Below are 12,231 nucleotides of genomic sequence, written 5' to 3' on the forward strand. Positions count from 1 at the left end.
TGTTCTTCATGGTGCACACAGCATTTGTCCCACTTTACCCCACAGCCACCGTTTTAGAAAAACACTTATATCTCTTAGCAATTCAGGCTAATCTTCAGCTAGCATCAGTCACATGGTTTTATATGTTGGAAGTTCACCAACATGTATGATATAAGTTTTTCTACCTGTTTCAATTTGTTTTGACACAACAGTTGATTAAGTTCAAAGCAAGAAAATTTACTTTTACATGCAACAAACTCATTTTTGTGAAAAACATACTTTCCCAAGCACCAGCACCAACTTCTCTCCTTCATGGCAAGGGGGGGATGGGAGGGGCTTGAAAACATGATGGTCACATGACCACAAATGTGTTCCATTGCCCAGATACAGGGGGTGTCTCACATTACCCCGCTCTCCCCTACAGTTCTTTATATTCAGTGATCACACAAACACAAAACACCCACAGAGCCACGCACAAATTCACACACACAACCCATTAATGCACAAATATAAACACACCATAATGAACCTGAATAACCGGGTTATAAGATGGCTTCCATATAATTTTATCCTGATTTTAGAATATGATTCGTCCAGAGCTTATATACACACAGCCTTTGTCGACCAACACTCGTCTAGGGAGGCAGAGGAGGAAGAGGAGGAGGAGGAGTAGGAAGAGGAGGAGGAGGAAGAGGAGGAAGAGGAGGAGGAGGAAGAGGAGGAGGAGGAAGAGGAGGAAGAGGAGGAGGAGGAAGAGGAGGAAGAGGAGGAAGAGGAGGAGGAGGAAGAGGAGGAAGAGGACAGGGTGGTCCTGGTGCTGTCTGTTAAATCCTTGACCCTTTTAAACTGTCACAGCATTGTGTGATGGGAGTCTTTTTTTTGTATGTATGCCAATATAATAGCAACGTATACAACTATGCCATTGCAACAAGGAGGTTTCTCAATGTTGACTCTGTCCATAATTTACAAAGAGGTTTATATGATGAAAGATTCAAAGCTACAAACTATGTTTCATTAAGAAGTTCCTAGAAAGACAAGTGAAGATATGGGGCGGCCATCGTCACATGATCATAATCGCAGCACATGGAACAGGTCACACACACACACACACACAAAAACACACACACACACACACACGTCACTGGTTCCTCAGTCAGTGAGAACTCAGGACGTCCATCAGCTGATGAGAACCAGAGGAGGCCTACAGCTGCAATTCTGTCGAGCCTGCCCAACATTCACCAGCTAGATGTGACTTCATCATTGTGTGTGGGTGACCGTGCGTGTGCATGTCCATGTGTGCGTATCCATGTGTGTGTATGTGTATGTGTGTGTGTGGGTGTGTGTGTACGTAGGTTGCGGTGGTGGTGTCTGCATGTTCAGTCAGGAAAATGTACCCAGTCAAACTGTTGTTGGAAATACACGGACGAAGATCAACGTGACGCTCAGGAACCGGTGAGAACATTTCAAAACCTGCATGCATGTGAATATCGATACAAGTCAGCGGAGGTGTTATATATATACTATGAATACAAGATTTACTCAGGCTGGAATGTTTCACAAATCTTTTTGTATGTGTAAGAATAATGCACTGATGAAAACATATGTTTTATTTGAATTTCATTTAAAATTTGTGATTTCACTTTACAACGACAATTGTTGTTGATGTCGAAATCTGCATGTTACAGGCTCATTATTTTGAATTCGACCTCTTGATTTGATATTTAAAGTTTAGCACAGGCAGGTTGATGTAAAGATCAAACATAGACAGAATATATATGCATATTTATATTGACTGAATTTAGTTTAGACATATTGATGAATGAACACAACACGGGGAAATTAATTAAATAACGGGAAAAGAAGTGTTTATAACATCCAAAAAATCTTAGCAGATTTTATTTTATTTTGTATCATTTGTATTTTAATTTCATTACATAAAGCTGTCTTTTGCTATATGTAAAGCAAGGTGTCTGTGGCTGAGGGGTAGAGTGGTCGTCCTCCAACCTGAAGGTCGGCAGTTCGATCCCCAGTCTGACCCATCTGCATGCCGAAGTGTCCTTGGGCAAGATGCTGAACCCAGAATGGCCCCCCATTGAATAACTAAGTGCTGCGAGTAGATTTACTGTGTGAATGGGTGAATGTAAAACTGTACTGCAAAGCGCTGTCAGTGGTCATCAAGACTAGAAAAGCGCTATATAAATACAAAACCATTTTGTTGTTGTACCTTTTACTTTGTAAAGCACTTTGGTCAAGTTGTTTTAAATGTGCCATATAAATAAAACTGACAGAGAAATCTTTAAATATCGATGTTGTGTAGGAAATCTGTTATATTATCACATGTGTATTATCTGCGTGACAAAAGCTTTGTGCCGGTTTCTAATTCTGGCTTCATTTGTTTGTTTTTCTTCACAGCAGAGGAAGGTATAAGCAAGTAAATGCACCTAAACCCAGAGGGAGCGCCGCTGCGGTCTCACTGAAACAAATGGCGTGTCAGGAGGTTTGTTGGTTTTAGCCACTTTTCAACACGGTCTGTCAGAAAGATCATTAACACTGACCTGTGGTAATTAAAATTCTGAACATGTGGAGTGTGTGTGAAAATACTGTGGTTCCTTTCACCATTGACCTTTACAAATAAGCATGTGGTCGCTTATGAGTGTAACAAAGTTTTTTTTGTAGCTACTGTTTATTTAACTTCGTGCGGTTGTATTTTTGCTGCACATAAAAAGGTGGGAAAAGTAAAAATCTAACTACTGAGCATTTTAAAAGAGTTTTAAATAAGCGTCACTCACCCCCCACGTGGTGTGTGCACAGGGCCGTCTGACCGCGACGCTCCTGACCTCCATCCTGGCGGCGGTGCTGGGCTCCCTGCAGATCGGATACCACACGGGCAACATCAACGCTCCAGCCAAGGTGACATTTTTATTTGCTTGGTATTTCACTTTTATTTGAATTAGGCCTTAAAACAAACCTGAAGATTCTCTACATTTTTCAAAAAACTTTAACAAGCCCCCCTCAAAGATCTGAGCTTTTTAATTCCTGGAGGAATCCAATTATTTAAAAAAAAACTGATTTTTAAATAAAGTTTTGACTACAAGCTTGATTACAATTATTTTACATTCTATTAATCATATATTTTTTTACAATTGTTGTTCAGATCATTGAAGAGTTCTTCAATCACACCTGGAGAGCCAGACACAACCAGACGATTTCCGACCACAGCCTGACTCTGCTCTGGTCCCTCTCAGTCAGCATTAAGGACTTCGGAGCCTTGCTTGGTTCCCTGGGAGTCAAATTTCTGGCAGATTCCTATGGAAGGTAAGAAAGACGGAAACCATTACTCATGTTTCCCATCATTTACATCATCTTTTCATTTCTCCCTTCATCCCCTTCAGGCGTAACTCCATCCTAATAGTGAACGCTCTGTCCGTGGTGGGAACGTGTCTGATGTGCGCATCCAAAGCCAGCGAGTCGTTTGAAGTCCTCATCCTTGGACGCCTGGTGTTCGGCCTGTTCTGCGGCCTCGTGATGAGTCTCAATCCCCTGTACATCCAGGAAGTGTCCCCCACCAACCTCAGGGGGGCCTTCGCTACTCTCAACCAAGTGTCCTTTGCCTTGGGAATCCTCGTGGGAATGGTGAGGAGTGAGCTGGAAGTCTATCGAGTCAACGGGTTGAGTGTGTGATAAAGTGAAGGATTAGTCACAAAACACATTTGTAGGGATTCTGCAGTTATGTCAGTTATGTGTAATCATATTTTAGGGCTCTACAAGATTGTGACTGTTATAGTTAAAATGTAAATATGTGGATATGTAGTGAAAGAGTGGGACAATCCTGTTTGTTGCAGGTGGCTGGTCTGGAGACAGTGCTGGGTACAGAGCACCACTGGGCCATGATGCTGTCCTTGTCTCTTGTACCCGCGCTGGCACAGTACCTGGTGCTTCCTTTCTGCCCCGAGAGCCCTCGATACCTGCTCTTCAACCGCGGAGAGGAGAGCAAGGCCGAGGCTGGTGGGTACCGCTGTCTCTGGAGTTTTATCAAACTCAGGTTTATTACCGGCTTTTAGATTTGTAAAATCTTCCCGGAATCCAAACATCAGAATGTTTTTTAAAGGGGACATATGTTGCTTTTACAGTGTCCTCCTTTCCTATAAAGTATAGAACAGGTTCTTGTGAATCTAAAAGAACACACTGCTCCTGAATCTCCTGAAACCCCTGGTCAGTAGTCTGATCTCTGCATTCTTCTTCACACCCTGACCCTGCAGCTCTGCTGAGGCTGAGAGGCAGCGCAGAGAAGGTGTCTGTTGAGCTGGAGGAGATGAAGGAAGAGGCCGCTCACACTCAAACAGGTGTCACCATCCACGAGTTCTTCAAGAAGCGCAGATACAAGCAGCCAATCATCATCGTCCTCTTCGTCAACTTGGGCAGCCAACTGTCCGGATTCAACGCGGTGAGTCGTATGGCGTATCATTAGTTTTTGTGTGTTAAGTTTTAACAAAGGAGAAAGGTCTTACTGGTTAAAAGCTTTTTGAAGAAGTTGATAGATGAGACTTTAATAAATTTGAACTGGTTTTAACTAACAATACTTTGGCCTTCGTGAGTGTAAAACAAATATACTCAAGGTGAAGCTCCGGCTTCTGCATGACTTGCTGACTGAGATGAATATTTACCTGCCGCTCTGTAATATTTTTCCTCTATAAATAATTCAGCCTCAGCCCTTCTCCCCAGCTCCCACTCTGATTCTGGGGCAGTGGGTCACATACCCCTATTCCTTAAAAACACAGAGTTGCCCCAGTTACTCACTAACCTAAAGTGCACTTCTGTTCTATTCTCCAAGATCATCAATTACTCCACCAGAATGTTCCAGGCCAACTTTGACCAGGCTAAATACCTGACTCTGGGCGTAGGGGCAGTCAATGTGACCTTCACCTTGGTGGCAGTAAGAACAACATCTGCTTATCCTTGTAACAATATGATTTAGATCTGTTGTAAATTGTCTGCTCAGCATTAACTCAATAATCTGGTTGATAACTGTAAATGAACTAAAAGTTGATTCACATTTTGTTGATTTTCAAGCTGCACTAAAATCTTGGTCTAAAGATGAAGTGGTGTCAGCGTTTCCTGGTGAATGGTTTTACAGCTTGAACCACGACAGGATAATGTTGCATTTTGATTCAAAAAGCTGGATGAGCAGAGTCACCACTGTGTTATTCTTTCCCCTCCAGTTCTTCCTGATGGAAAGGGCCGGGAGGAGGAGGCTGCTGCTGACTGGTTTCATCTCCATTGCTGTGTGCAACTTACTCATGACCATAGTTGATTCTGTCCTGGTAAGATCATATCATTTAGGAAAAAGGTTATTTTCTTATACTGGATATGCAGGATGGCAAATTTGAACACTTGCTATAATGGTTAAAGGGGTTTAAATATAGACTGTGGTACCTTAACGAGTACTATGATTTAATACTTAATAACTTTCAAGGAATATACAAGACCTTTCAAAACAGTACATTTGAAGAATGTCATGTCAAGATATAATACGCGTCTAACTTGACAGTAACTTGTCTTCCACCGTCCAGTACCTGGCCCCACAGCTGCGGAGCCTGCTGGTCCTACTGGTTTTCTGCCTGATTTCCGCCTACGAGCTGGGCCCTGGTCCTATCTCCTGGTTCATCGCTGCCGAGCTGTTCGACCAGCCCGCCCGACCCATCGCCATGGCCTTCACCAGCATGCTCAACTGGGGCGGGAAGTTTGTTCTGGCACTTCTCTTTCCTCCATTACTGGTAGGTTTATACTGTATGACTGAGCAAAACTTCAGGGGAAACTTCACAGGGGATTTCGTGTTTGCTTTTACTGTTTAATCGGTTGTTCACAGAGCCCAGCAGGGGTAATCACCACGTGTACCAGCAGATGGCACTGTAGTGTAGTCAAAGTCACAGTGTTTCTTTAAGATTGCATTGTTATAGCATAAAACCATTCTGTTAAATAAAGGTCAAATAACTCAATCATAAAAAAATCTTTGTGTGTCCCTCTCATAAACAGAAAATCTGTGGGGAGTTCGTCTACCTGCTCTTCATGACCATGGCTCTGGTCGCCTTCGTCTTCACGTGGTTTCGCCTCCCGGAGACAAAAGGACGCACGTTTGACGACATCGCAGAGGAGTTCAGAGGAGCGGAGGAAATTCCTTTGCACAACAAGATTGGATTCAACACTTTCAACTGACGGACCTGTTTTAAATCTGGTCATAGTCACTCTGTTAAAGGGTCAGCTCACCCAATTCTCGCCAAAAATGCTTTTACCAAATCTTATTGGTAATAAACCAAATCGTTTTTTGTTTTAATTTGTGTAGGTTTCGAATTGTGTCTATGCTGCCATTTTTGTTCAGTAGTATCAAGTAAAAAATCTTAAAATAAAAAGTTGAACTGTTTCTCGAACGACAACAACAAACAAACTCTCTTCAGTAATTTTGGTGAACTGCAGTCCCCATGGCAGAGGACAAGCTGTGGTTACACCAGGAGGGAACCATTGAGTCACGAGAGACGGTTGAGTGTGTCCTGATTTCTTCACAGGCAAACAGCAGCAGACTGTCCAGTATATCATTATACTACTACACGACTTAAATTAGATTTGTTCTCTCTGTAGTAAATTGATTTGGCCGATGGTTTTGGACACAAGAAGAGTTAAGCCACACAGACCTCAACATCATGTCATGATTTTTAATCTGAAATACTCACCGAGTTCATATGAAGTTTTTGGAGTTCCTGTTCCTGCTGGATTGTCATTTTTGTAAATAAATATGTTAAGTCAAGTGGGTCAAGGTCTCAAATGAATTTTAGCACGCTAAATATTACCAATAATCTAATATTGTTTGTGTGTTTTACTGTGCTAAACATAACAGTGATTGAATCTGATAGTCACTCCTGATTCTAAATCCCAGAGCTTACATAGGAGAAGCTAACGTCTGTTCCCGATTCCCCCTCGAACCAGTCGCACCGATGAATAGTCTCATGTTCCTACAGCACTGACAGGGCAGCATGGACGTTCATTATTAGCCTGTGAAATCTCGCATATCTCTGAACTGTGTACACTCAGAAAGCGTCTGTGAAAGCCAACCACAGCTATGTGAATGAAAATTGCAGTCAATGTATTCCACAGTGACGTGCAGAAACCCATGAGGGAGAAGAGCCAGGTGATCAGAGGACCAGAGGGAAGAATTTAAATTTAAATTACTGCACTTGTTCAGTCAAAGTCAGCTTGTAATAACTTATTTTTAAAACTTATGTAGGAAAACAGTGCCATCTAGTGGACTGGAATGTGCAGGAGATGAAGATCAAACAGTCAAATTCTGTTGAATGTCGAGTTAGTAAATCCTCGATACTTAAAGAGTACAGACTTAAATATGATAAGGGACTGGGTTAGGGTTATGAAATCAAACAGGGAGCCAATGCAACAAGTCAAGTGTTTGTGTTATGTGATCACATTTTCTTGAACCACATTGAGTTTTATAACAGCAGCAGACACACGCCCACCTGCAACACTTCATGTGTGTGTCTCCACTGACATTTGAGGCTCTGACCTTCAGAACATGGACGTGATCAATCAGGATCTCACCTTGTGTTTTATTCTGTTTTGTATGACAGGTAAAGTAGAGGAGACAGATATCACTGCACAGTAGTCTGCTTCTAGCTGTCATTTCAGGGATGAAAGGTGAAATTGACAATTGTTTACTATTTAACACACAGATCTAACTGATGCGAGTGATGTCACGCAGGCCTCCACACTGTGGGAGAAAATGGGCGACAATGCAACAATACACTGCAGCCACACCAAGGGCAGTGAATACTACCAGATGTACTGGTACAAGCAGCTGTCGGGAGAAACTAGGAAACACAAATTCTCAGTCGAAAAACCAGTTGCTCATCGTGGGACACGATTCCGGTCTTAATGCCGCCGAGGTGACGAATGTGCCTGATGGTGCAAATACTACACATACCAAGGAAGGTATTGGAAGCGACATCTAGTGGTTGGAATGGAAAATACATACTAGCCCCTTGGGACTGTGCAGCAAAGTTATTTTGAGGTATTAAGCTGTATTTTAAATACTGTGATGATTGACCAGCAATGATTGTACAGAAACATATGTTGTTATTCAATTTCAAGCAAAAGCAGCATCAATCTACATACCAGAGACTGGAAAATGTGTTAAATTAAGGTTATGCCCCATTATGCCTAATGTCGCTAATTTGCCTCATAGCTTAATTTTATATGTACTGTATATTGAAGCAGCTATTGTTGAATATATTGAAATTCACAATCTCATCTTAGGCATCATAGTTCTGTTGATTAAAACACATAAACAGATCAAACCAATGTTATTAGAGACAGAAGCTGGAGAGAGTCGCTTAAAACCATCATAGTGGTGTGTGTTTTTTTACACCAGCGGGGGGGATACCAACCTCAACAAAGACCTACTTATTCACTACAGTATAACTCCCCCCTCCTTCCCCCCCAGGCTGACACCACCCCTCTTTAAACTGTGATACTGAAGCACTCTCATCCCCGAGGGCTGAATCCACAGAACCTGAACGGAAAACGTTTCAAACATGTTCTTCATGGTCTTCATATTTTGTTGTCTTCATTTGCCAGGAAACAAGGGTAAGAACCAACAACATGAGCAGGACAAGATCAAAGTTGATGATGACTTCTGAATTTAAAATCGATTTTGCTCTCCCCCCCAGGCGCCTACGACACCAAAAATGTTGTCCAAAAGCCTCCTTCCATTTTTAAAAGAACTGGTGAATCTGTTGACAGTGAGATCAACTGCTCACACGATATAAAAGACTTAGATATAATCCTCTGGTACAAACAAGTCCAACACGATATGCTGTACCTGGGATATCTGAATCGGAAAATGCCATTGCTGGAGAACGACCTACCAGGACAAATCAGCTTTGATGGAGATGGCAACAGATACTCAGACCTCACGGTTTCTAATCTTTCAATAAGCGACAGTGGTGTGTATTTCTGCGCAGTCCGACAACACAGTGCTGCAAATGCCCTCAAGTCAACACAAAAACCTTAGAGTCTACCCCAGACAAACAGGATGTTCAGGAGCCCTAACACCTGGCCTCAAGCCTCCAGCTCCACTGAAGATTTGATCAACTTCCCTGTCACAGTTTTAACCTTTTCTGACACAACACTGTTGTTTTAGTTAAAATAAAGTTTGTTTTAAACTCTAACTCAAAGATGCCCCCCGAAGTCCAAGCTGATCAATTGTAGACAAAGGCGTGTTTATAACCTCCACATAGTTATTGAACAGTCAAACTCATATGCTCATAATCCTGATCACCACAAGTTAAACACTAGCTGAAAAGAAAATGAATGAAAGACTTCAGTTTTAAAACCTACTGTACGCTCCTAACAATGCTAACATCACATATATTGACATTGCAGCTTTCCAGGTCAAAGCACTGACACCTCCCCTGTTTCTTAACAGTGATGAGACGGGGAAATGCCAGCACTCCTCCATCCTTCTCTCTCACATGCTATAGGGGGACCTCCAGCATCATAAATACTCCCAGTTGCTTTTTGATTTCCTGCCAGACTTTTGAATACAGCTGCAGAATCAAACGTCACAAACTGAAGTGACACTCCCATCAACAACTCTTCAGATCTCTGCAGCTAACCTGACAGTTACACACACTTGATCCAACATGGACCCATTTTAATTCCATTAACCTTTCAACACAATCCCCTCAGAGTTTTAGCAGGAAATAAAGAGTGGTGTAAACGCTCATATTATGAAAGTTAATTCTTGACTATTAAAACAATGGTTTGACAAAATAAGAGGTTAGGGCCACTTAGTGGACCCCTCAGTACACAGCACAGCACAGCAGTCATACCAGGTGATACAGGAAGAGGATGGTGTGTGTACGGGTTACCAGGAAACAGAGGTGTGACTTAAGAAGAACAGCATATGCAGCCATGAAAACACACCACAGATGATCGTTCCTAAAGTCAGCCATGAAAGACAACAAGATGATCACACTCTTCTTCATGACCTTTAATATCGTATTGGTCTCAGGTAATGAAATAATGTTCAGAGATAATCTCAAACTACTGCGTTCCTTAATGTTTAAACTCAAAGGGATGGAACAAAAACACTGAGGAAATACTAAATGATTGTCCTGTTCATTTACTAGATTCTGCTTTGAGGTAATATAAACAAAATTATTGAAAAATCTTTATTCATATCTGCACTTACTATGTAATATTGCAGGTGCACTGCCAGTGACAATTTTAATCTGTTTTTCAAAGTGTTCCTGCTCATATTGTAGTTAAATGCTTCATTTATCTTTTTCTCCACAGGTTCCTCTCTCAGTGACAAAGTCCAGCAGCGTCCAGCTCACATTTACAAGACACCAACAGAAACAGCTAAAATCTACTGTTCACACAGTATTGACAACTACGATCGAATCCTCTGGTACAAGCAGATAAATAACAGAGAGCTTCAGCTCCTAGGATACATGTTGGGTAACTCTGAATTACTAGAGCCTGGATCTGGTGTGAAAATGGTCGGGAGCGCGAATAAAGATCAGAATGTCACATTAACAATTGAAGGACTGAACCTGAACAGCAGTGCAGTGTATTTCTGTGCTGCTAGTTTACACAGTGAAACACATCATCTGCTCCTCAGTACAAAAACCTGCACATCAGGTTCTTTCATCAGCTCCCAGCCCCTTACACACACACCCTCCTCTCATTAGGGGGCAGTATTTGTACTTTCTGTTACTCTGAACTGTGGTGAGAGTTGATATGACAGTTATCAAGTTGAGAGAAGAGGGAGTTGACTCATACAGGAGGTGTAACTGCTGATGGACTGAAGAAAACACAATGATCCACTGCAACAAGGTTTAACCAAACAGCCAGACAACACAAAATGATTGTCTTGTTTTATTTTATCTTCAGCTTGACTTTCAACAATATTTTGGTTTCAGGTACTGTGAAAATTATTTTGAGAACTTTTTATTTTTTATTTTACCACAACTATTTCTGTTCTTTTTCGTGACGTTTTATGTTTCTCACTTTTTAAATTTGTCCGTGTTTTTCCACAGGTTCCTCTCTCAGTGACAAAGTACAGCAGAGTCCAGCTCACATTTACAAGAAACCAGTAAAAACAGCCATAATCAGCTGTTCACACAGTATTGACAGCTACGATCAAATCTTCTGGTACAAGCAGATAAATAACAGAGAGCTTCAGCTCCTAGGATACATGGTCGGTAACTTTGGATTCCCACAGACTGGATCTGGTGTGAAAATGGACGGGAACGCGAATAAAGATGAGACGTGCACATTAACAATTGAAGGACTGAACCTGAACAGCAGTGCAGTGTATTTCTGTGCTGCTAGTTCACACAGTGACACCACCATGTGCTCCCCAGTACAAGAACCTCACCATCACACAGTTCTCATCTCTGTAGTAAAGCTCACATGACTCTTGCACCTGGAGTGAACCAGTCTAACCTCTCACAGATCAGAGATTGTAATAGGAGGTCCTTTCTGTGGAGTCACGTCACAACTCTTCATGACGCTGTAACAAACGAGGACTCAAACACTTTCTGACTGACATGGATATTACCACCATCAAACAAGACCTTCTCATATTATGTGTCCTTTTTCTGTGGACTTCAGGTAATAAACAATACAAATCGAACCACTTAATAATTAAACTTTACATCAAATTACTCATGTTCTTATTATAGCTGATCTTTCTTTTTTTGTGTGTTTATAATGTGACGGTAATACTCACAGGTCTGTCTGATGGCAACGGTGTCACACAAACATCTGTACTGTGGAAAGACACGGCTGAAGATGCAACAATAAACTGCAGCCACACCAAGGGTTCCACCTTTTTCCAGATGAACTGGTACAGGCAGCTCCCGGGAGAGACGCTGGAGCAAATACTGTTTATGTCTTCAAACACAAACCGTGAATATGAATCTGGATTCAGTGAAGAGAAGTTCTCAGCCACCAAGCCTGATGCACTCAGTGGGACATTGACAGTAAAGAATCTGGTGCCAGAAGACAAAGGCTTGTATTTCTGTGCAGTCAGTGAACACAGTGACACACACTCACAGGGTAGATTAACAAAAACCCCAGTGCAATGCCAGCACTCCTCCATCCTTCTCCCTCACATGCTATAGGGGGACATCCAGCATCATAAATACTCCCAGTTGCTTTTTGATTTCCTGCCAGACTTTT

The 12,231-nt window shown here is 41.9% G+C and overlaps 1 protein-coding gene across 1 annotated transcript; it reads left to right on the forward strand.

The window, feature by feature from the left end:
• Positions 1-2,557: 2,557 nt before the first annotated feature.
• On the forward strand, positions 2,558-6,247 carry LOC133962033 (solute carrier family 2, facilitated glucose transporter member 1). Its single transcript, XM_062397469.1, has 10 exons — positions 2,558-2,564; positions 2,759-2,889; positions 3,134-3,294; positions 3,372-3,612; positions 3,822-3,984; positions 4,239-4,423; positions 4,811-4,912; positions 5,199-5,300; positions 5,550-5,753; positions 6,013-6,247. The coding sequence occupies exons 1-10, from the start codon at positions 2,558-2,560 to the stop codon at positions 6,190-6,192; spliced, it is 1,476 nt and encodes a 491-aa protein (XP_062253453.1). The 3' UTR covers positions 6,193-6,247.
• The last annotated feature ends 5,984 nt before the right edge of the window (positions 6,248-12,231 follow it).

Source organism: Platichthys flesus, chromosome 10, assembly GCF_949316205.1.
Source record: "Platichthys flesus chromosome 10, fPlaFle2.1, whole genome shotgun sequence".
Taxonomy (NCBI): domain Eukaryota; kingdom Metazoa; phylum Chordata; class Actinopteri; order Pleuronectiformes; family Pleuronectidae; genus Platichthys; species Platichthys flesus.

What these genes read in the sequence shown, in the direction of transcription:
- LOC133962033 (XM_062397469.1), top strand. An exon ending in TGGGAATCCTCGTGGGAATG is followed by an intron (nt 3,613 to 3,821) that starts GTGAGGAGTGAG and finishes TGTTTGTTGCAG; the next exon opens with GTGGCTGGTCTGGAGACAGT. An exon ending in AACTGTCCGGATTCAACGCG is followed by an intron (nt 4,424 to 4,810) that starts GTGAGTCGTATG and finishes CTATTCTCCAAG; the next exon opens with ATCATCAATTACTCCACCAG.